Consider the following 25,770-nt stretch of genomic DNA (forward strand, 5'->3'; position numbering starts at 1 on the left):
GAAGCAAGCTTTATTTCTTGAGGAGAGCTATTTTGCATTTAATTTCCCAAGAAGCATTGCTTGGCTTATAAGACTCCTTCTGCCAGCTTGGCATTCGCCCTAAGGAGATATATTACTTCTCAGACCAATGCCATATACTGATGTAATGGAACACAGTGCTGAAGCTTTGGTAATAGTCACACAAGGGAAGGTCTGTATGGGAATGGTTAATACAGACAGTCAATGGAATGTGCTGCCAGTAAGTGCTCCCAACTCTGAAGGCCAAAAGTGAAATTTACTGATTATTGCCGTGGCTTCCCAGCCTCATTAAATCCCGTCACTCGCTGATAGAATGGAGAGACTAACATCTGTTCCAAATTACTGCTAATAACTTATATTCTAGATGGTACTGCACAGCCCAGAAGAGATTTGACTTGATTCAGAACTTGATGAATCCAACCCAAGCTTTCCAATACTACATTATTTAACAGAAACTATGACTATTTTATAAATGGTTGCTATGAACATTACTGGATATTCCGTTTTTTAGACTGATGTAATATCACTAGGAAATGCTTACAGGCCAAGAAAGTTTGGTTGTCCTATTGGTTTGTAACTAACAACAATCTGACCATAGAGGCTCATGCCAGAAGGAAAAGCCTGTCAACAAAAAAATAAATAAATAAGGGTGCTCCAGGTAAGTATATATAAAAATATAAAAGATCCAAAGCCACCACACTACCTGGATATGCTCCCTGTAAACGATCCTGCCTGATACGCATGGCTCTTGTGGTCTCTGTTGTCTTTTCTGACTGCTTGATAGTCTTTGCCATCCTTGCCTCCCTCTGCAGCATAATACTACAAAAGTCCCAGGAGTCACTGCAGGCCAGCTCCCTTTCCAAGAGCATCCCCCACCCTCCTGCTCTGCGAGCAGAGAGATACAGTGTGCGATTGGCTGCGGCTGTACACAACACCCAAGCCCTAAAAGGAAGAATGACTCAACAGTGAAGGCAGAAACCGCACAGTCTGTCTCTAAGGAGGGTGGGGGCAGCTTTCAGAGAGGGACTTGGACAGAGACCCTCTGAATGGCTGAAATACATTTTTTCTCACTCCCTACATTTATGGGACAACTGAAAAAGGGGAAAACTGCTCTACATAGCTAATAAATGACATTTAGACAATTAAATAGGTTAGTGAGATCTTAAAAATATGGCTTATGTTACTAAATGGGCTACATATAAGTCACAATTCACACAGTGTATATGTACAAGGAAAATGTTATCAATTAATACATGTATGTGGCTTACTCATGGATGCTATATGCTTGGATACCTATATATCTGTATTTTAGCTGTACAGTCAACTACACTTTTCAATACAACTGTAAAACATAAAAAAAAAATAAAAAAAATAAAAAAAAAAAAATATATATATATATATATATATATATATATATATATAACTTGTCCCGCTGTGTCTCCTGACCAATTAGATATTATTATAAAATATGTAAGATTAAGATGCACATTAGGTTTTTTGGAATATAGTTATTTCCAGTTTTTTTTAATTTTTATTATAATTATTTTCAAATATTAAAACATAAGCATGTCACAAAACAATCCCCATGCAGAGGAATTAAATGAATGAAACTGGAACTGGGAACAAATTATGGCAGAAGTCGGTGGGGGAGAAATAAAGACCCTTGCAAAGAGGTTTATAATAAAATAGCATAAAGCAAACGTCAAAAGGTGAGACAGAGGTAAATCGAGGAACAAGAAAATCATAAGACCGAGAGAAAGAGAGGAACAGAGGAGAGCGGAAGAAACAGTAAAAAAGTACTACATAGACAGACAACCAGAAACAACAGCCGAATGGATACCATAAAGAAAGCGGGGGGGGGGGGGGGGGGGGTGAAGGGGGTCTCCAACGTCAGGTTTCTTAATCTTTTTGGATCTTTATAAAATAAAAAGCCTTCCCATTTATTATAGTGAAATTGACATTCAGATCTCTTTTTTTCAATGCTGTTACTTGCTGGGACAAGATTGCTAACGTATCAGATCAATGAGCTACTTAAAGGGGTACTCCGGCGCTAAGACATCTTATCCCCTATCCAAAGGATAGGGGATAAGATGCCTGATCCCCTTGATTTTCCATGCCGCACCCCGTTAGAATCAGCCCCCGGAGCGTGCTTGCTCCGGGTCTGATTACTAGCGATCACAGGGACGGAGCATAGTGATGTCACGGCTCCGCCCCCTCAATGCAAGCCTATGGAGGGGACGTGAGCTGTCACGCCCCCTCTGTAGGCTTGCATTGAGGGGGCTGAGCGTGAAGTCACACGGGGGCGGAGCCAAGACGTCACTATGCTCCGTCCCTGTGATCGCTAGGAATCAGACCCGGAGCGAGCACGCTAGGGGGGCTGATTCTAACGGGGTGCGGCGTGGAAGATCACCGGCAGCAGGACCCCCGCGGTCCTTTGGATAGGGGATAATATGTCTTAGCGCCGGAGTACCTCTTTAAAGAGGTTTTACCAAACTCAAAACGTATGTATTTACAGAATAGGTGACAAGTGTCTGACCCCTCCCAGGAGAATAGGGTCCCCAGTTGAATGTGGTGGAGCATGCATGTTGTTGCTAGATTCAAACTCTATTGTATTAGATGAAGCACAGTCGAGCCTAAGACACTTATATTATTGTATTTGTTCTAGATATTATGCATTTTATATATTTGTATCAATTACCTTACCTTACCTTGGACTCATTACTCCTCAATGTACAATACATTGCTTTGCGACTTTGTCAAGTACATATGAGATGTATGTTGTGTGCCATTTTGCGTTGTTTGTTTTAAGTTTATTTGTATTAACCAGTACTTTAAAACTCTTAAAAACTACTGAACCTGAAGCATCAGTCAAGCTGCTTTAAACAGTGGAAACAGGACCCCTGTTCTTGTAACCAGTTAGTGTCGCACCAGTCAGAACACCCACCGATCAGACACTTCCTCAAGGAGCACACTTTATTACAACTCAATGATTCTCTGTAGTAGATTTTTTTTAGGCGTAAAAAAGTAGCACGTACTTGCGCACGTGCGCACGTGCGACTTTTCTATACATGCTGCGACTTTTAGATTTTTGCTTATTCCAAAGCACATTTCTGAAATCTCACGTAGTAATTTTTATTTTATTTTACTTTGCAGTGGTCATGTATTTATCAAATGGGATAATCGCTATTTATGAAGAAAAAAAGTTGCATCTCCATGTAACAGTCTCATATGTATTCCAGGTCCAACCTGGCTTCTGGCTTACAGACAGTGCATACGTCCGTAGAAAAGGACATTAACACCCACTTTAACAACTGTTCTTGTTCTGCATCATGAAATAAAGCTACTTCATTAATGTTAATTGTAGAAAACATTAATCATATGATAACTATAACTTTTAAGGTTGAAAATACACACTGCACACCTTATTAATTTTAGGACACGCACATGCTGGTGTACCCACTACATTTTTTAAATTAATGTTGTGTTAAAATATAATAAGGCACAAAATAATTGTGTAAGAATTTTTACAGACTACGTTAATAACCCAGAGGTGGCACTGAAATTTTTCCTTACAAAAAAAGAAACATCCATAGTAATACAGCTTCATGCACATATTGGGGTGGGTAACGTACCCAGTAGAGCTGGGCAGTATGACCAAAAATGTGTATCACGGTATTTTTGTAACTTATGATGGTTCCACGGTATATAACTGTATTTCTCCCCCCCCAAAATCATGTGACCCACGAGCGCTGTTCTGCTTACCCCCACCTCAATTAATTATCAGCCCAGCGCTACGTCGGAGAGCTGTCAGCCTATCACCGGCCGCAGAGCCGTCAGCCTATAACCGGTCGCAGCGATGTTCCGCCTCGGCCTGTGATAGGTTGAGCGCGCTGTCATGTAAGAAGCCGGCTTCTTACATGACAGTGCGCTCAACCTATTACCGGCCGAGGCGGAACAACGCTGCGGCTAGTGATAGGCTGACGGCTCTACGACGTTCCCGTCCCCAGGAAGCAGGTGAGGCCAGTACCGAAGGAGAGTTAAAAGTTTATTTTTTTTATCTTTTGCAGCCCGGGCATGGGGATACAGCGTACAGTACTGAGTTTCAGCACCGGCGGCCCGCAACAAACAGGAGGACGAGGAAGGCAGCGCTTGCGCATGACATGTGATTAGATCCTCGATGGGGACAGCGCAGCGCTGGGTTGATAATTCATTCATTTCCGATGGGGAGGGGCCCAACCAGTATTGCGGTATGGGAAACATTCATATCGTGCAGGACAAAAATGTTGGTATTCGTATGAACCGGTATATCACCCAGCACTAGTACAGAGACTTTTTTTTGTGGCTTCACTATTGTTTATGTGCCTGTTGGTGCGGTGCTGTCTTCCTTTCTGGCGTAAACTCCAGCCTCAGTGAAGAGATACAAGACTCCGCCCACCAGCATCACAAAATGCAGGCTCAAAATAAAACAAAAAAAGCCTCCAGAGTACGGATATTTATGGTGCGGCATAGTATGTATTTAATATTTTTTTATTTCTGAGGAGGGTGGATGGGTTGTTGCGGGATAGTTGGAGTGCAGCTATTTAGCGTCAGGCAGGCCAGTCAGGGTGTCACCCAATGCGGTACGTCCCCCTCCCCATCACTCTCTAACAACGAACTTTGGCTATTAACATAAGGGAAAACTTTTCTACTTTAAAAAATGCTTTTGTAAGCGGGTTTCCCGGGTTTTGCTTACGTGTGATATATTTATCAAGGTCGTTTGAAAAATGTCATATAAAAGCCATACGTTTGAAAAGAATGTTAAATCTCCTTCATAGTTGCTCATGGATTTCTTTTTCATAGAAAAAGAATAGATTTGCAGTGCGGCCACAATAATCCAGCAATTTCACCACGACTCATAGGCATCGCTATATGAAAACCCTTGTGGTTTCAGTAAGAGTTTTTTCCTGTAATTGTGTCATTTTATGGCTTCTCCATAGCTTAAATCAATATGTTATTAGCCTTATGGTGGCGACACGCTGGTTGGCTCACATTTGAAAAAACAAGCATTTGTTACTTTGTAGCCTAAATTCTGCTTTTCCAAACTATTGTTACAGGCAACTCAAGAAGAAATCATCTTAACCTTTCTATAAATCTGGCAAAGCTCCTCTGAACTTCCTGGACTATTCCTGCCAATTCTTCTACAGGAAGGGACTCCACCTTCCCACATAGAAAACAAAATCGTCAGAAAGAGAATGTTCAGTGTAAACAGCCAGGACTGAATCCTAGCTTAAATAATGTAGGACATGGACTGAGTAACTAAATTCCTCTACAGAGGTCTTCACACCTCTGGTCTGATGCAAAAAATACTGAAGAACCACTCTGGGAAGATTTTTCTGCATATATAGTGCTGCACGGACTAATATTTTACAATAATGTAGAGGTTCTTGTATATGCCTTGTGCTTACTTGTTTTACCTGATGTGGCAGGCATAGGCTTTCAGCCATATTAATTTTGATTTCCTCACTGAAATTATTTTCTGATGCTGCCGACATTATCCATAAATCCACTGGCTTCGCAAATAGAGCAGGTAGAGTCTCATACTACAGATGGACAGTATGTCCTGAAATCATGCCCCAATATAAGTGTAAGGATACTAGTTCAACATAATATGCTTAAACAAACATATAACCACTCAGTTTCCAGAGCATAAAGAAATCAGAGGAATAACACACTAAGTAGTCATAATTTATACCTGCAAGGGGAACCAACCACACCTGACGCGTGTTTCTACGGGTCAGGTTGGTGATCACATGACCCAAGTTACAAAAATGAAACACATGGATGCAGCTGTACTGGAATAAAACTGTAGGACGGACTATGGTGACTGTGCAAACCAACAAAAATCCATAAAGTGTTTCTTTAACCGTGTAAGTCTTGCTTAACAAACAATTATCAGAAAAAGGGTAGTCTGTACAGATCAGGAAGTTTCCGCTTAGTGTTCAGAACAAAATTGCAAGATTTCAGGATTTAGACAGTAAAATTAAAATTAGAAAATCAAAAAAATATGTTGTTTAAATGACAACACATTCCTTTTAAAGCCTTACTATCAGTATAAATTTTTTTGATCAGTCAGGGTCTCTAAGTGGAGTCTCTCACGGGTTGCAAGATATAGCTGGATGAAGTGTGCGGCAGTGGCGCACTTCACTCCTGGCTTGGCACTCAGCCGTCTGATTGTAGACGACAACTCAATCATAGTCTACGGGGCTATAGCCAAAAGTTAAGTGTGTTACTGCCGCACAGGACCAGTCAAAAGTTTCTTATAACGATAGTAATGCTTTAGTTCTCATAGCCCATCCAATAGTCCACACTCTATCGACAACAGCTTGTTGATGGCATTCAGCCTATTAAAACTTAAAAAAAAATTTTTTTTTAAATGAAGTAAAAATAAGGAAAAGGAGCAAACAAATATGAAACAAACATACCGTGTTTTTCGCCGTATAAGACGCACTTTTTCTTCCCCACAACTGGGGGAAAAAGTTGGTGCATCTTATACGGCGAATACACACCTATCGTGGCGGTCCCTGCGGCCATCAACGGCTGGGACCCGCGGGTAATACAGGACATCACCAATCATGGTGATGCCCTGTATTAACCCTTCAGACGCGGCGATCAATGCCGACTGCCGCGTCTGAAGGGAAAGTGACACTAACCCGGCTGCTCAGTCAGGCTGTTCGCGACCACCGCCGCGTCCCTAACAGCTTACAGGACACCGGGAGGGACCTTACCTGCCTCCTCGGTGTCTGCTCCGTGCCGGGATCCTCTGCATGGCTGGCGCTCTCCTTCGACGTCATCGCGTACGCCGTCCCGTCATCCAATAGGAGCAGCGTGCGTAGCGATGTGAGGACGGAGAGCTTGGATCCCGGGGAAGAAGACATCCGGAGCGTCTGGGACACCACGGGGATGCGGTGACAGCGATGGAGCGACATCCAGGGCAGCGGTGACGGGTCCGGAGCGGCAGGGACACGTGAGTATTACCTCCTATACCAGTGGTCTTCAACCTGCGGACCTCCAGATGTTGCAAAACTACAACCCGCAGCATGCCTAGGTAGCCAACGGCTGTCCGGGCATGCTGGGAGTTGTAGTTTTGCAACATCTGGAGGTCCGCAGGTTGAAGATCACTGTTGGGTTCAGAATCTTTTTTTTCTAGATTTTGCACCTTTAAAATTGGGTGCGTCTTATGTGCCGGTGCGTCCTATAGGGCGAAAAATACGGTACTTAATATTTAAATGTATTTCCTATAAAACAAGTATCCCCTTTATTTAGGCATTGGGCAGAGAAGTTTTCTGTTCTAGTGCTGTGAAGGCATGCTTTGCCAGCTATACCACTGTGTTGGGCAGAATATAAGTAAACCTCCTTGAGTGTACAATTCTCAGTCCTCCCTGAAGACTCAAGATATCTGGACACTTCCTAAATAAGTATATATCAATGACAAACAGGAAGATGCAACTATTTGCAGTGTAATCCCACAAGCCTACAAATTGGCAGCCATTTTGACTTTCCAAAAAGGTGGAAAGATGAAGTATGCAAGTATGACGCAGAGCAGAGTGTGTGCAAATGTCACACACAATGATATGATTGAGGATACTTACTGAAGAGAAAGGCAGACAATACAGCAGTGGGATGTTAATAATCCCAGGAAACAGGATGTGATCTAAGACACGTGTTTCCACTGTCACCATCTGTCTGCTGCTGAAAAAAAATTCAACAAAATGCTAAAATAGTCACATACTGGACGTAGGCCACAATACTGTCCAGATGGAAGCAGACAGTCCACAGAGAGATATGAACATGAATACCATCACTTAATTTGTTTTTATGTTTTGTGCAGATTGAAATGATCATATTAACATTTAAAGGAGAACTCCAGAATAGAAAAATTGTCCTCCATACTGCCGGCAGTAAAAAAAATAAATACATATATACCTTCCTTCGCTCCCCCGGTGCCTCCAGTAACCCACTCCGGTCTCTGCCGTGATCCTCTTCCCGGTTGCCGGTGGTCGGCGAGTCATACTGCAATCACCGGTCGCAGCAAAGTCCCGACATGGCCGGCGATAGGCTGAGCGGCAGTGTGACTTTTTCGGCACCTGGTGTGTCTTTTAAACTTTTATTAGAACTTTTTTTTTTTTTATACACTTTATTTGTTTACACTTTATTAGAATCATTAGATTCCTCATACAGATCAAGAGTTCTACGGAACTCTATTGATGTGTGCTCTGTGCTCCATTGATAGAGCCTAGTCCAGCCAGGCTCAATCAATGACAGAGCCATGGACACCAAGGAATCGGGGGCAATCCACCCCACTAGCCCACCAGGGAGCATTCACAGGTCCCTTTAGACGCCACTGTCAGCTTTGACAGCGGCGATTTAAAAGGGTTAATAGCCAGTTAATAGCCAGCCAAGGCGATCGACGCATGCTGGCTATTAGTGGCGGCCCCCAGTTACTGAAAACTGCTGGGGGCTGCAGAGTATGGAGCGGGCAGGAGTCCAGAGCCCGCTCCATACAGACTACTGAGCGCCGCAGCGAATGTCAGGCCCGGCCCTGCTTGCCCCGAAGCTGGGCTAAGGGGCGGAGATATTCACCTGCATGGCGTCTGGAACTGCATGTCCCAAGTGTCGGGAGATAGGAATTCCACATCCCTAAAAAGATTGATTCCAAAATATTTGGATTTTTTCTTACACCCCTACTGGATATGCAAAAGGATGACAAAACATTATAACTGGGGGTATGTTGTGCAAACAGATGAAAAACATGGTCATAGCAACAATAAGAAGGGTGAAATAAGCAGAAATTAAATAACAGGTATATACATCAAAAAGGTAAGTAGCCACAGTAGAGGAGAGAGTAAAACTATAAAGTCAGGCAGTTCGATTTAAAGACTAACCAGTGTATAATGAAAAGCTACACAACCTTGTAAGACACAACGACCCAGATGTATCAAAGTGTCGGAGACAAAAACTGGTGGGATTTGTCCATATCAACCAATCCCAGCTCAGTATTCAATTATAACAAGCTCCAGTAAAATGAAAGCTGAGCTGTGGTTGTTATGGGCAGGACCAGACCGTTTACCTGGGCATATGTATTTCAATTCCTACATTTAGAAGCTATGAGGAAGATATACAAATGGAGCTATCCAAATGTTTACCTGTTTGCCTTCATCTTCAGCCAAGCCATGAGCCAAATGTGCACTAAATGTGCTCTTTCCAACTCCTCCTTTTCCCGAGAGAACCAATATCTTGTGTTTCACTGAAGACATTTTTTCTTTGATTTCTTCTATTGCTAAAATGGAAAACAGTATATTATTATAGTCTATAGGTAGGCAAACCCTACAGTGTAGCAAGCAGGAATATACAGCCAGTGGTTAGCACTGTTGCCTTGAATCACTGGGATCCTTGGTTTAAATATAACATCTGCAATGAGTTTGTTTGTTCTCCCAATGTTTGCGTGGGTTTCCACCGGGTAATTATATATATATATAGAATTTATTTTTATTATCATATAGTGCATTTGGAAAGTCTTTAGATCATTATTATGTTGCGGCCTTGTGCTAAACAAAAAAAAAAAATTGAAGCTTTTCCCCTGCCAATCTGCACCTATTACCCCATATAATGAGAAAGTAAACAGAATGTATTATGCCTATTTATCGTATGAACATAAGTATTCAGACCCTTTGCTATGACACTTGAAATTTAGCTCTGGGGTGCTCTCATTTCTCTTGATCATCGCTGAGATGTTTCTACACTTTGATCGAAGTCATCTGTGGTAAATGCAATCCTTGAACAACAGTTTGAGGGTGCATATTGTTGTGCGAGATGTGTGCTAGTTGTCCGTTTGGAAGCCCAGATCCTGCATCTGGAGGGGCGACTGGCAACAATGAGAAGCATTAACAACATGGAGAGGAGTCTCGTGCTCACTGAGCAGGCACTCTCGGAAATAGAGGTGGGGGAGGACAGTGGGACGGAGTTGCAGGACAGTCAGGCAGTTAGCTGGGTTACAGTTAGAAAGAGGGGTAGGGGAAAAAGTGTCAGGGAGGCTAGTCCTGAACTGGCACACCCCAACAAGTTTGCCCGCTTGGCAGATGAGGGGGATGCCATTACAGAGCTAGCAGAACTGCAGCAGGATACCACCTCTGACCGCCAGGGGGGTGTCTGCTCCAGTAAGGAGGGAGGGAGGAGTACAGGGCAGGCCAGACAGGTACTAGTGGTGGGGGACTCAATTATTAGGGGGACAGACAGGGCAATCTGTCACAAAGATCGGGATCGCCGAACAGTGTGTTGTCTGCCTGGTGCACGAGTTTGGCACATCGCGGATCGGGTTGACAGGTTGTTGGGCGGGGCTGGAGAGGACCCAGCAGTCATGGTACATATTGGCACCAATGACAAAGTAAGAGGTAGGTGGAGTGTCCTTAAAAATGATTTCAGGGACTTAGGCCGCAAGCTTAAGGCAAGGACCTCCAAGGTAGTCTTTTCTGAAATACTACCAGTACCACAAGCCGCACCAGAGAGGCAGCGGGAGATCAGGGAGGTAAACAAGTGGCTCAGAAGCTGGTGTAGGAAGGAAGGGTTTGGGTTCATGGAGAACTGGGCTGACTTCGCTGTCGGTTACCGGCTCTACCGTAGGGACGGGCTGCACCTCAATGGGGAGGGTGCAGCTTTGCTTGGGGAGAAGATGGCTAGAAGGGTGGAGGAGTGTTTAAACTAGGGACTTGGGGGGAGGGAACCTACAGCAAAGAGGAGGAAGATAGTGTAGATAGAGAGGTGGGAATTATAAATGTACCTGGGGGTGGAGCGGAGGGAGGGGTTAGAATAGTTAATAGGAATAAGCTTCATAGGAAAATAAAACTTACACCCGTGAATCCCATTAACCCCAATAACATAAAGGATGGAAATGTAAAGTGTATGTTCACAAATGCCAGAAGCCTAGCAAATAAAATGGGGGAGCTTGAGGCCTTGATACTGGAGGAACACATTGATATAGTTGGGGTCACTGAGACATGGCTGGACTCCTCGCATGACTGGGCGGTTAATCTGCAGGGGTTTACATTGTTTCGCAAGGATAGAATGAACAGAAAAGGTGGTGGAGTCTGTCTGTATGTAAGAAGTGGTATGAAAGTCAGTGTGAACGATGCCATAGTGTGTGATGATTCTGAGGATGTGAAATCATTGTGGGTAGAATTACAAAAGGAGGGAAATACTGAAAAAATAGTATTTGGTGTAATCTACAGACCCCCTAATATCACTGAAGAGATAGAAGTTCGGCTGTATAAACAAATAGAGAGGGCCGCCCGAGCAGGTACAGAGGTAATAATGGGAGATTTTAACTATCCAGATATAGATTGGGGTCCGGGGTTGGCTAAAACTACAAAGGGGCGACAATTCCTAAATTTATTGCAGGATAATTTTATGGGCCAGTTTGTGGAGGACCCAACAAGAAGTGATGCCTTGTTGGATCTGATCATTTCCAACAACGCAGAGCTGGTTGGTAATGTAACTGTGCGGGAAAACCTTGGTAATAGCGACCACAATATAGTTACTTTTGACTTAAAATGTAGAAAACAAAGACAGGCGGGGAAGGCAAAAACATATAACTTTAAAAAGGCAAATTTCCCTGGGTTGAGGGCTGCACTACAGGACATAGACTGGGGGGAGGTGTTGTCAAATACTGATACAGAAGGTAAATGGGACATCTTTAAATCAACTCTAAATAACTATACAGCTAAATATATACCAAAGGGGAACAAATATAAACGAGTAAAACTAAATCCTACATGGCTGACACATGATGTTAAAAGAGCAATAAACAACAAAAAAATAGCCTTCAAAAAATACAAATCTGATGGGTCAGCGATAACATTTAAACAGTACAAGGAGCTTAATAAAATCTGTAAAAATGTAATAAAAACAGCAAAAATTCAAAATGAGAGACAGGTGGCCAAAGAAAGCAAAACTAATCCTAAATATTTTTTTAGATATATAAATGCAAAAAAACCAAGGACATAGCATGTAGGACCCCTTAATAATGATAATGGGGAGGTTGTCACAGGCGATCAAGAGAAGGCGGAGCTACTGAATGGGTTCTTTAGTTCTGTATACACTATGGAAGAAGGAGCTGACATTGGCCAGGTCAGTGCTGGTAACACATCATGTAATGTACTGAACTGGCTTAATGTAGAGATGGTACAAGGTAAGTTAAGTGATATAAATGTAAGCAAATCCCCAGGACCGGATGGACTACACCCAAGAGTTCTTAGAGAGGTAAGTTCAGTAATATCTGTACCCCTGTTCATGATATTTAGAGATTCTCTGGCGTCTGGTATTGTGCCAAGGGACTGGCGCAAGGCGAATGTGGTGCCAATCTTCAAAAAGGGCTCTAGGTCTTCCCCAGGAAACTATAGACCGGTAAGTATAACGTGCATTGTGGGTAAATTGTTTGAAGGACTTATAAGGGATTACATACAGGAATACATAGGGGATAATTGTATTATAAGTGATAACCAGCATGGGTTTACTAAGGATAGAAGTTGTCAAACCAATCTAATTTGCTTTTATGAAGAGGTGAGTAGAAGCCTTGACAGAGGAATGGCTGTGGATATAGTGTTTCTGGATTTTGCTAAAGCGTTTGATACTGTCCCTCATAGACGTCTGACAGGTAAGTTAAGGTCTTTGGGTTTGGAAATTTTAGTTTGTAACTGGATTGAACACTGGCTCATGGATCGTACCCAGAGAGTGGTGGTCAATGATTCGTACACTGATTGGTCCCCGGTTATTAGTGGTGTACCCCAAGGTTCAGTACTGGGACCGCTGTTTAATTTATTTATCAATGATATAGAGGATGGTATTAACAGCTCTGTTTCTATCTTTGCAGATGACACCAAGCTTTGTAGCACGGTACAGTCTATAGAGGATGTGCATAAGTTACAAGATGACTTGGATAGACTAAGTGTCTGGGCATCCACTTGGCAAATGAGGTTCAATGTGGATAAATGTAAAGTTATGCATCTGGGTACTAATAACATGCATGCATCGTATGTCTTAGGGGGGATTAAACTGTCAGAGTCACTGGTAGAGAAGGATCTGGGTGTACTTGTAGATCACAGACTACAGAATAGCATGCAATGTCAGGCTGCTGCTTCCAAAGCCAGCAGGATATTGTCATGTATAAAAAGAGGCATGGACTCAAGGGACAGGGACATAATACTCCCCCTTTATAAATCATTGGTACGGCCTTACCTGGAATATGCTGTTCAGTTTTGGGCACCTGTCCATAAAAGGGACACTGCGGAGTTGGAAAGGGTGCAGAGACGCGCGACTAAACTAATATGGGGCATGGAACATCTTAGCTATGAGGAGCGATTAAAGGAGTTACAATTGTTTAGTCTTGAGAAGAGACATTTAAGGGGGGATATGATAAACGTATATAAGTATATTAATGGCCCATACAAAAAATATGGAGAAAAACTGTTCCAGGTTAAACCCCCCCAAAGGACGAGGGGGCACTCCCACCGTCTGGAGAAGAAAAAGTTTAGTCTCAAGGGGCGACACGCCTTCTTTACCGTGAGGACTGTGAATTTATGGAACGGTCTACCTCAGGAACTGGTCACAGCAGGAACAATTAACAGCTTTAAAACAGGATTAGATACATTCCTAAAACAAAATAAGATTAATGCTTATGAAGAAATATAAAATCTCATCCCTTCCCCAATATCGCGCCACACCCCTACCCCTTAATTTCCTGGTTGAACTTGATGGACATATGTCTTTTTTCGACCGTACTAACTATGTAACTATGATTGGACATAGTTGGGAAAGACACAGCCTTGTCTATAAGATCTTATACTTGACAACGCATATCAGAACAAAAACCAAGCCATGAGGAGAAAGAACTGCCTAGAGAGTTCAGAGACAGGACTGCGTGGAGGCACAAGCGTGGAGAAGGGTACTAGAAATTTCTGCTGCATTGAAAGTTTGTGTAAATGGTTGAAACTTCCAGAAGGGCATCCATCGCAATAGTGTTCCACCAATCTGGGCATTATGGAGCAGTGAGCAGATCTGGAATTTGCAAACAAGCAGACTGAGAAACACAATTCTCTGGTCTGATGAAAACAGGATTAAAGGGGTACTCCGGTGGCAAAAAAATTTTTTTTATCAACTGGTGTCTGAAAGTTAAACAGATTTGTAAATTAAATGGAAAGATAACACCAGCGCTGAATAGATCCTGTACAAGCTGCCTAGATACAACAGGTGGATCTCGGCTAAGACCACCAAAAATGGAGCTGAATACAATATATATAAATGTGTATAGTAATAGAGGCTCACTTACTAAAATCCTGATGGGGGGTGTACTCAGAATCTCTGCCCAGAGGGAAGTTCTTGTCTCCACTTAAAAATCCCACATCCTTGACAGTATGGAGCTTGTCCCATTGTACTTGCAGTAGTTTTCAGAAGTCCGTGGTTCCAGTCAGCCTATTAGCCGGGAGATCTGCCCCGGCCGGTGGCGTCTCACCAGCTTGCTGTACTGTTGGTGGATTACTAAGTGCTGTGACCTAGCGCTGTGAGTGACGTCACTACTACAGGGAGAGCGCGAGGCTAAAAAGCATCTAACGCATTTCGGAAAGTAACTCTTTCCTTCAGAGATGGATTATCCTCTGATGAAGGAAAGCGTTACTTTCCGAAACGAGTTAGTTGCTTTTTTGCCTCGTGCTCTCCCTGTAGTAGTGAGGTCACTCGCAGCGCTAGGTCACAGCACTTTGTAATCCACCAACCGTACAGCAAGCCGGTGAGACGCCACCGGCCGGGGCAGATCTCCCGGCTAATAGGCTGACTGGAACCACGGACTTCTGAAAACTACTCCAAGCACAAAAAGAAAGTACAATGGGACAAGCTCCATACTATCAAGGACGTGGACTTACAGCTTTACAGGATTTTTAAGTGGAGAACTTGCCTCTGGGCAGAGATTCTGAGTACACCCCCCATCAGGATTTTAGTAAGTGAGCCTCTATTACTATTTGCAGATGTTATTATTAGAGCGCTGATACATATTTATATATTTTGTATACAGATTTGTAAATTACTTCTATTAAAATATCTTTATTCTTCCAGAATTAGCTGCTGTATGCTACAGAGTGTTCTTTTCTTTTTGAATTTATTTTCTGTCTGACTACATTGCTCTCTGTAAATCCCCATAGCAAACCTCTCTTGTCAAACTTTCTGGCACCAGTTGATGTAAAAAATAAAAATAAAAACAGGGGTGTGGAAATGTAAAAAAAAAAAAAACTACTTGTCCAAGGGACTAGAGCAGAACACAATCTACTTGTCCCTCAAGAAAATCCACTTGTCCTGGTAGATGAAATAATTTCAACCAAAATAGTACGATCCCCCCCACTAGACCACCAGGGATGGATATGAGATCCCTTTAGACACTACTGTCAACTTAGACAGCGGTGATCTAATGGTTTAATAGCCGGCCACGGTGATCGCAGCATGCCAGGCTATTAGCAGCGGGAGAGCTGTAGCTAGCTCCTATTACACCCCAGGCAAGCCCCCCCCCCCCCATCTGACCCCTATAACTCCAATTTTTCCATATACAGGGATGAGGGTAATCTTGTGTGGCATGATCTGTAGTTTTTATCGGAACCATTTATTTTCAGAACTTTTATTAGGAAAGGGGCTTATTCACATATATACGCACTTTTTAAAATATTTTAATCACTATTTTTCAGTCTTCATAGGGACTTATATATGGAGTCTTGTGATTGGAAACCACTGAACAACGCTGTTACTGGGGGGGGGGGTGTTCTGCATTTTATTTACTCTAATTTATGTGTGAGAAAATGCTGGAAGTTGCATTTAGTTACTAGATAACTACAACTCCAAGCATGCCCTGATACAGCCTATGGTTGTGTGGGTGTTGCAGCATGTTTCACTGTATAGTAGTACAGTTAAGGTTATTGTGTAACATGCTGGGAGTTGTAGTTTTGGTTTGTGTCAGCTGCAGAGCCATAGGCTGTGTCAAGGAATACTGGGAATTGCAGTTAGTAACTACAACACCCAGCATGCCCTGATGCAGCCTATGGCTCTGCAGCTGACCCGAACCAAAACTACAACTTCCAGCATGTTACACTTTATAGTTCTACAGTTTAGGTTATGGTGCAATATGCTGGAAGTTGTAGTTTTGGTTCGGGCGTGTTTGCGTGCATCTGTGGGGCTCTTGGTTGGCGGGTGAGTATGAAGGGTGGGATTCTGGGGGTGCACTATAGTGCGGGTAGCCAGAAGCCACTAAAAATAAATAAAATTAGATAGCACAACTGGCAGCAGCACTTGTCAGTCCGCCCCTGTACAAAACATACATGCATACACATATACATACACAGGCCACTGCCCCCTATATCATACATTACATACATACACACACATCATACATACACCCGCCGCTGCCCCCCCCCCCACATCATACATTACATACACACACACACACACACACACCACACACATCACACACATCACACACAGACAGACATCATACACACATCACACATACACCTTACATACACCCACCGCTGCCCCCCATCATACATTACATACACACACACACACATACACAGACATCATACATATACACACATCATACATACACCCGCCGCTGATACACCCCCCCTAATTATACATTACATACATATACAACCACTCTTCCTGCTGCCTGCATGCTCGGCCTCCTCACCTGAGCTTCACATCCCCCGCTCTACATTATACAAGAAGCATCCCCGCTCCTGCACCTCACACCGGCATTAAAGAAAAATAAGGGGGAAGTCGGTCTGTCCCTGCTTGCCCGATACAGGGCTAAATCTATAAAAACTGCTTGTCCCGGATGTCGAGCGATAGGATTTCCAGGGCTCATACCAGCCGGACCCAGGGCTCATACCAGACATCACCAATCACGTCCGTCATCAACCCTTTAGACGTGGCGAACAAAGTTGATCGCCGCGTCTGAAATGTAAAAAAATCATTCCCGGCAGCTCAGTCGGGCTGATTGAGACCACCGCGGTGGAACCGCAGTGTCCCTATCAGCTAGGACGCGTGAGGAGGGTCCCTACCTGCCTCCTCCAAAAACTATGTAGATAAAAATAAATATAAACATATGTGGTATTGTCGCGTGCGTAAATGTCAAAACGATATATATATATATATATATATTTATATTTATATTAGGGATGTAAGAAAAAATCGATTCGTGCGATTATCGCGATTTTTTGTTCCGCAATGCTGAATCGATTTTAAAATTCTGAGAATCGATTTTTTTTTATAAATTATTATAATTAACATTTACTGTATTTCACTCACTGAGTCACAGTCCTATTTGTCTGTCTTATTTTTTTTTATAACACTTAAACTCCTGACCACTAGTTGGCAGTGTACCTGTTATCAGCTCTGTCCCACTCGCAGGCTGCTACCGCGAGACTACAGACTCAGAACAAACAGGAAGGAGAACGTACGCACTCACAGGACAACTCTCGCGGGATCTTGTTCTTTCTCAGCTGCGACTCGCGATATATCGCGATATATCGAATCGCCACCCTGGTATCGCGATTTGAATCGCCAAATTATTGGCGACTCACACACTATATATATATATATATATATATATATATATATATATATATATATATATATGTAGGGAAAACAAAGAAGAAGCACCGTGATGCAGGATTCTAGATCCGTCTGGGTGCTCAGCTTCAGGGGCAGACCGACCCCCAACGTAATATCCTCAAAGAAGTAGAAGCGGCACTCCAAAGTCACATCAAATAGTGGTTTATTCACTCATCTGTGCAAGCGACGTTTTGGCTTATCAATAAAGCCTTTCTCAAGCATCATGCTTGAGAAAGGCTTTATTGATAAGCCGAAACATCGCTTGCACAGATGAGTGAATAAACCACTATTTGATGTGACTTTGGAGTGCCGCTTCTACTTCTTTGAGGATATATATATATATATATATATATATATATATATATTTAATTAAACCGCATGGTCAATGGAGTGCACGTAAAAAAAATTAACGTCCAAAATTGCGTATTTTTACTACCATAAAAAAAAAAGAATAAAAAGCGATCAAAAAGTCTGATCAAAACAAAAATGATACCAATAAAAACTTCAGATCAGGGCACAAAAAATTTGCCCTCATACATCCCCGTATGGGGAAAAATAAAAATAAAATTTATAGGGGTCAGAAGAGGAAATGTTTTAACATTTTCATTTTCGTGCATGTAGTTATGATTTTTTCCAGAAGTAAGACAAAATCAAACCTATATAAGTAGGGTATTATTTTAATCATATGGACCTACAGAATAAAGATAAGGTGTCATTTTTACCGAAAAATTTACTGCGTAGAAACGGAAGCCCCCAAAAAAAATGTTTTTATTTTTTTTATTTTCGCACACTGATATTTTTTTGTTTCACCATAGATTTTTTGGGTAAAATGACTGATGTCATTACAATGTAGAATTGGCGGAACAAAAAGAAAAGCCCTTATATGGGTCTGTAGGTGCAAAATTTTAAGGGTTATGATTTTTAAAAGGTGAGGAGGAAAAAATTAAATTGCAAAAAAAGAAAAACCCGAGTCCCCAAGGGGTTAAAGTTCTTGGCTTCAATTCTTGTCACGTCTGGAGGAAACTGTGCATTGTTCATCACCTGCCCAATACCATCCCTACAGTAAAGCATGGTGGGGAAAGCATTATGCTGTGGGGGTGATTTTCAGCAACTGGGACAGGGAGACTGGTCAGGGTTGAGGAAAAGCTGAACGAAGATACAAAGATATTCTTAATGAAAACCTCATCCAAAGTGCTCTGAACTGGGCTGAAGGTTTACTTCCCAATGAGACAATGGGGGAGATTTATCAAAACCTGTGTAGGGGAAGAGCGGTGCAGTTGCACAAAACAACCAATCAAAAAGCTTCTTTCATTATTAAAAAAAAAAAAAAAAAAAAAGGCCTTGAAAAAACGCGATCTGACTGATTTCTATGGGCAACTGCACCACTCTTCCTCTGCACAGGTTTGGATAAATCTCCCCCTATGACCCTTAGCCTATGAGTGCCTGAGGGACAACTCTGTTAATGCCCTTGAGTTGCTAGCCAAAGGCCTGACCTCAACTCAATCTATCTGAAAACGGCTGTCCACCCATGGTCCCCAACCAACCTGACAGAGCCAAAGAGGATCTGCAGAGAAAAATGGTTACAAAAAAATCCCCAAATCCAGGCGTGCAAACTTTGTAGGATCATACCCAAGAAGACTGGAGGCTGTAATTACTGCCAAAGGTGCCGAGTGAGTACTGAGTAAGGGTCTGAATATTTATGTCAATGCTAAATTTTTGTTGTTGTTTTTTTAATTAAAGGGGTACTCTGGGGAACTAAAACCATGACCCCATCCTTTCTACTCTCACCAACTTATTTATTTCTCTAAATATCATTCATTAGCTATGTACAGCAGTTTCCCTCTTTCAGCTGTCACTTACAGGCAGGGAGTTAGAGAAAGACGTCATTATCAGATCTACCTTGTTTTTATGCAAAGCCCTCACTGAGAGCAGCCCCCACCCTCCTGCAAGACAAACACCATGTGATTCACAGCCACAGGCTTTAGTGACATTGCGCCTGCTGGGGAACGCCCATTTTCTCCTGCCGGAAGCTCATACAATGTGAGCAAGGGGAAAGGTATGATACAGAGATTTTTAACCCCTTAAGGACACATGATGTACCGGTTCGTCATGTGTCCGCTCCTGATCTATAACGTGGGGCCACGGCGTGGCCCCGCGTCATAGCGGGTCGGGCCAGGCCTCTAACAACGGCCGGGACCCGTGGCGGTGCCGCGCGCTATTAACCCTTTAGACGCAGCGTTCAAAGTTGAACGCTGCGTCTAAAGTGAAAGCATGCCGGATACCTCAGTGGGCTGTTCGGGATAGCCGCAGCGAAATCGCGCCATCCTGAACAGCTTACAGGACAGCAGGAGGGTCCCTACCTGCCTCCTCGCTGTCCGATCGCCGAATGACTGCTCAGTGCCTGAGATCCAGGCATGAGCAGTCAAGCGGCAGAATCATCGATCAGTGGTTTCCTATGAAAAACCAGTGATCATTGTAATAGATCAGTGTGTGCAGTGTTATAGGTCCCTATGGGACCTATAACACTGCAAAAAAAAAATAAAGTGAAAAAAAGTGAATAAAGATCATTTAACCCCTCCCCTATTAAAAGTTTGAATCACCCCCCTTTTCCAATAAAAAAAAAAAAAAAACAGTGTAAATAAAAATAAACATATATGGTATCGCCGCATGCGGAAATTTCCGAATTATAAAAATATATCATTAATTAAACCGCTCGGTCAATGGCGTGCGCGCAAAAAAATTGTGCATTTTTGGTCACTTTTTATATCATGAAAAAATAAATAAAAAGCGATCAATAAGTCCTATCAATGCAAAAACGGTATCGTTAAAAACTTCAGATCACGGCGCAAAAAATTAGCCCTCATATACGGAAAAATAAAAAAATTATAGGGGTCAGAATATGACAATTTTTAATGTATTAATTTTCCTGCATGTAGTTATGATTTTTTCCAGAAGTCCGACAAAATCAAACCTATATAAGTAGGGTATCATTTTAATCGTATGGAACTACAAAATAAAGAGAAGGTGTCATTTTTACCGAAATATTTACTACGTAGAAACGGAAACCCCCAAAATTGAAAGTGAAAGTAAAGTGATCTTTACTATGGCAACCACTAGGAAGGCCAAACAGCAACTCCCAGCATGCCCAGACAGCCAAAGGCTGTCTGGGCATGCTGAGAGTTGTAGTTTTGCAACATCTGGAGGGTCACAGTTTGGAGACCACTGTTACAGTGGTGCCCAAACGGTAGACCTGCAGATGTTGCCAAACTACAATTCTCAGCATGCCTAGACTGCCCAGGCATGCTGGGAGTTGTAGTTCTGTAACATCTGTCCCTTCAGATTTAGCAATTTTCATGACATTTTTGAAAATTGCTGCTCTACTTTGAAGCCCTCTGATTTTTTCAAAAAGCAAAAATATGTCCATTTTATGATGCCAACATAAAGTGGACATATTGTATTTGGAAACAAAAATAAAATGTATTGGGAATATCAAAGTTAGAAAAATGCTAAATTTTCACAATTTTCATGAAATTTGAGGATTTTTCACCAAAAAAGGATGCAAGTAATGCTGAAAATTTACCACCAAAATAAAGTAGAATATGTCACGAAAAAACAATCTCGGAATCAGAATGATAACTAAAAGCATTCCAGAGTTATTAATGTTTAAAGTGACAGTGGTCAGATATGCAAAAAACGGCCGGGTCCTAAGGCATAAAATGGCCGGGTCCTTAAGGGGTTAATCACTTGTTGCTAACCTTTCTCCTCAACTACAACTCTTAGCATGACATGACAATCATAGCATGTCAGGGTATGATGGGAGTTCTAGTTTTTCAATAAAAATGGATACTGTATAAACTGAGATGTAACCCATCTCTCTCCTACACTACAACTCCCAGCATTCCATGACAGTCACATAAGGGTCTGCAGGGAGTCCTTGTTTTGCCATCGTAAATGATACTGGACACCACTGGTGTATCACATGATTCTCTCCTCCACTACAGCTCCCAGCATTCCATGACAGTCACATGATGTGAGGGTTCGCTGGGTGCTGTAGTTATGTAACAGCCCCAGACTGAAGATATTCCGGTATCGATTACCTGGGTCTGGCCCCGCCGCGGCCCCTGAGGCGCATGCTGCCTGGTTGGGACATCCCTGGCACGCCGAGCTCTTCCCCGCTTCACTGCTCTCTGTCCCAGGACAGTCTGTAATAGAAACACAATGACGTCACCCGCACCGAACCTACAGCCGGGCACAGCGCCCCCCGTCCAGCCTCACTCACGCTGCGGGGCGCTCTCCGGCACATCAGCCATGGAAACACGTGAGCAGCAAAACGCTTCCTACCAGCCACAGTAGTTGTTTACTTCCGGCATTTTTGCGTTCCAAGTCTCATTTCGGTTTTAGAATTTTTTTTCAAACAACTTTGTTGATAGATAACAAAAGAATCATCGACCTGTTTTATGGACGTTTCAATAAGTTATGTTACTTCTGAAAATTGATTTTCTTACCTTTGAATGGATAAATGATAGATGTCTTATTTGAATTACGTTAGTCCTCATTAACTTTCGTTCCTACCAGGATTTTCATTTTCTGACCCACTCTGGCAGTGTTTTCCAAACGGTGTGTCTCCAGCTGTTGGAAAACTACAACTCACAGCATTCCCGGACAGCCTTTTGCTAGCAGTTGTAGTTTTGCAACAGCTGGAGGCACACTGTTTGGAAAACACTGTTCTAAGGAGCAACCTGGTTTATATGGAAAGCTTCTCCATATTTCTCTAGTTTTATACAATACAATCCCCCTCTGTTCATGTATACATCCCAGCTATACGTTGGCACGCTATCGAAAAATGTATGCAGGCTTATACTGTGGCGTATAGCAGTGGGCCCCATTCACCTTAATGGCCCGAATGTAGTCAGGTAGTAACTGTGCTTGTGCCACTTCCCACATGTACACATTTATATAGTGGTAGTGTTTAGCACAGAAGACCACGCCAATTCCGAGTAAATAATCATATATATGTTGGAAATGGCCTGGACGTAGTCACTAGTTGACCACATTGAATGAGGCCTGTTGCGGTGCGCCACAATATATGTTGGCTTGCCTTTTATGAGGAGACAACGTCATATGGCTTGGATGAGCTGCAGTAACTCTTAGTAATAACAAGCCTTAGTTATTATACAGGTTTGGGAATAAAGGTTTTTCCCACCTCTTGGATGTTGTTACAATGGACTTTGGAGTTTTGCGGACACAAGAACTGGTAACTTTGCATTCAGCTGGATTTGAGCTTAAATGGGAACTGTCAGATTAAAAAACCTTTATATGTTGTACACTCTGGTTTCTCTTCATTCATTCTCGAATAAATCTTTCACCTTTTACTAAATATTTTATTAGAGAGGAACAATTATGAGTCTTATGTCTTTTTCTGATACCCGGCAAAAGCTGGGCAAAAAAAAACAAAACAACTTTTTATATGGGAAATACATTAACCTTTCTAATATACTTATAAATATACTTTTCATGGCTTATAAAAGAGACCACTAGGGTTCCGCATACCATCCAAAAGATAACCCTGTCAGGCTGCACCATCATCTTTGACCCAGCTGAAGCACAGGCTGGGACATAGTCCAATAAGTGAGGACTGGACTAGCACTCCTTAGTGCTCACTTCTGTCTATCAGACTCCTGTCTGAAAACAAAAAGGAAGGGGTTACAGATCATTCTGCAATGATTGGATGAGGAGGCACAGCACAGCAGACTCCGGGAGGAAGTGAATGCCTGGTGAGTGAGGGAGGGCATAGTACTTGCCTCAGATACGCAGGGGATGTCAGAATGAGTGAACAGCAGAACAGATGGCTTTGTGAGCTAAATATAGAAGCTAGACACATTAAAAAGACATGTACATTAAGGCATCTGCATGACCTAGTGAGTAACATATATATAAGCATTATTTTTTTCTGTGACGTGGCAAGGACACTTTAAATTAAAAGGGAGTGCTGTGGATATCTAGGTTTTTGCTATTGTTTATTGGGAATAGGATCACAGGTCTATTTTCTAGGGGGTGATATTTTGGCTTAATCCTTTTTTCCTGTGGTTAGCAAATTTAAAGTGTACCTGTCAGATCCCACCAAAATATGTTTCTCAGTGCCTAATCCTGACCATGTACATCTAATTTTATGCCTCTAACACCTATATTTATTGTAAAAATGTCTCTTTTCATCAGTTGACAGTTTTAGAAATCCTCTCAGGAAGGGGGCGTGTCCCTCCTTTGTGGTGGTGGGAAGGGATTGGTGTGGAGGGGAGGGGGCGTGTCCCTCCCTTGTGGTGGTGGGAGGTGATTGGTGGTTCTGCTAATACAGCTTTGTCCATAAGTCATCTCTTGTCCATGACTCATGGACAAGCCTGATGCTGCTGCTGCAGGACTGGTTAGTATCCCAGTAGGTATAGGGACCCCTATTGGTGGCATTTTCAGGAGCTGTTTTCTTTAATAAATATTTTAAAACTTCCAGCTTCCGATCCTTTGCACCTCCATTCAGTGCTCCTCTATATTGGGTATATGTGATTTTTCAGTTAACCTTAGTCTCCCTAAACAGTCTAAATTTCTATATTGAGGACCATGTCAAAAGTTTTGATTGGTTGAGGCCTGGGTGTTCAGATCCTAACTGATTGTTAGAACTAGCAGGGAAAAATGGATGGCTGAGCGCTGCTTCTCCCTGCCCTGCAAGTGACCCGAAACAATCTCATAAAGTTACATCATGAGTTTGCTTTGGTCACGTGGCACAGAGTCGGGGGAGGACACCCTTGTCGCCAAGCTCGTTCTAGCGATCGTTGGAGAGTCTGAACAAGAAAATGGGTCTGCTAATTTATACGGGTCCAGCAGAAGGGCCTAAATCATAATAGTGCTCCCAAGCATAAATAATAACAAAATAAGCCTAATTGATAGTGCAAAATAAGGCGGGGAGGGCCTAAAATATAACTTTTAATATGTCTATTAAAATGTTCTTACATTAAAAACCCAGTGTCAGTGTTAGAAAACTGAATCCCCATTGAACACCCAGATTCCCTAGGATATGTCAAAAGTTTTTTTTTGTTTTTTTTTTAACAGCCAGTGCCTTTTTAGAGAACGGAGTAAAATGCTGTACAACGCCTTTAAATGTGCCCTGAAATTTACGTTTCTACGGAGGTTCTCTGAAGCTGTAGTATGCATGAGCTGTAGGGGGCATGAGACCTTACTGTATATCCTCTTCTTGTCGTCGTTATGAAGTGATGCTCTGGACTTGATGAAGACATCACCATGTCAAGTTTTCCTCTAAATACACCACACCCACTATTCTGTGAAAAATAAAACACGCTTTTGGATTCCCTTTTTGCATTCCTATGCTGCACACTTGACGTTTCCATCCCATGTCATTTGATAGCTATTTTGATATTTTTCCTGGCAAGGTGGGAAGGATTGGTTTTCTGCTACATTTCTCTGAATGTGCCAAAAGACATGTGGAAATTATAAAGCATATTTTGGCTGTTGAACCAGCAGAGTTTAAGATGGCTGATTCATAATCCTGTGATGCATGTTTATTGAGATTTTTCTTCTTGCACTGTTTTGTATTAAACTTTCTCTCCCGACCTCAGGCCTCGTGCTGTCAAAACTATGTTAAAACAACAAGCAAAGGCTGCGCTGGATCTCCTTAGCATCCAATTATATAGCGCTTTCTAAACAGAGTTCACAAATGCTGAAGACGAGATTATTTTCCCTAGTAAACTCATTTCAAACAGACTCAATTCTATAAAATGTAAATATTTTGCCAAATCCCCTTTCTTTACTTTGGACTCCTAATTTAATCCTTTTTTTTGCTTTTGATGTACTAGAGATGTGTATTTCCTCATAGTATTGTTTACTAAGTGGATATACTGTATGTTTTTGAAGGGATTAACCACTAAAAACTATTTAAAGGGAATGTTCTTTTTTGGTACAAAATACTGTGCTGATTGATTTCTTAATATATTTTTATAGCAGTCGGAGCTCTGTTTTTCTCATTTGGACCCCTAAATCTACTACAGATCTACAGCCACCAGTAGAGGG

The 25,770-nt window shown here is 42.3% G+C and overlaps 1 protein-coding gene and 1 non-coding gene across 2 annotated transcripts in view; one reads left to right on the forward strand and one right to left on the reverse strand.

Annotated features, from left to right (window-relative positions):
- The window catches only part of NUBP1 (NUBP iron-sulfur cluster assembly factor 1, cytosolic), a 44,309-nt gene extending 22,232 nt beyond the window's left edge, over positions 1-22,077 (reverse strand). The window contains exons 1-3 of the mRNA XM_056536053.1: positions 21,977-22,077; positions 21,795-21,899; positions 9,201-9,334 (exon numbers count right to left, since the gene is read on the reverse strand). Coding sequence (XP_056392028.1) covers positions 9,201-9,334; positions 21,795-21,899; positions 21,977-22,007 — 270 coding nt within the window. The 5' untranslated portion in view covers positions 22,008-22,077. The remainder of the gene's footprint in view (positions 1-9,200; positions 9,335-21,794; positions 21,900-21,976) is intronic.
- Positions 22,078-23,020: 943 nt separating this feature from the next.
- On the forward strand, positions 23,021-23,139 carry LOC130290138 (U5 spliceosomal RNA). The gene has a single exon (XR_008847515.1). It is a non-coding gene; the product is annotated as a U5 spliceosomal RNA (small nuclear RNA).
- The last annotated feature ends 2,631 nt before the right edge of the window (positions 23,140-25,770 follow it).

Source organism: Hyla sarda, chromosome 8 (genome assembly GCF_029499605.1).
Source record: "Hyla sarda isolate aHylSar1 chromosome 8, aHylSar1.hap1, whole genome shotgun sequence".
Lineage (NCBI taxonomy): Eukaryota > Metazoa > Chordata > Amphibia > Anura > Hylidae > Hyla > Hyla sarda.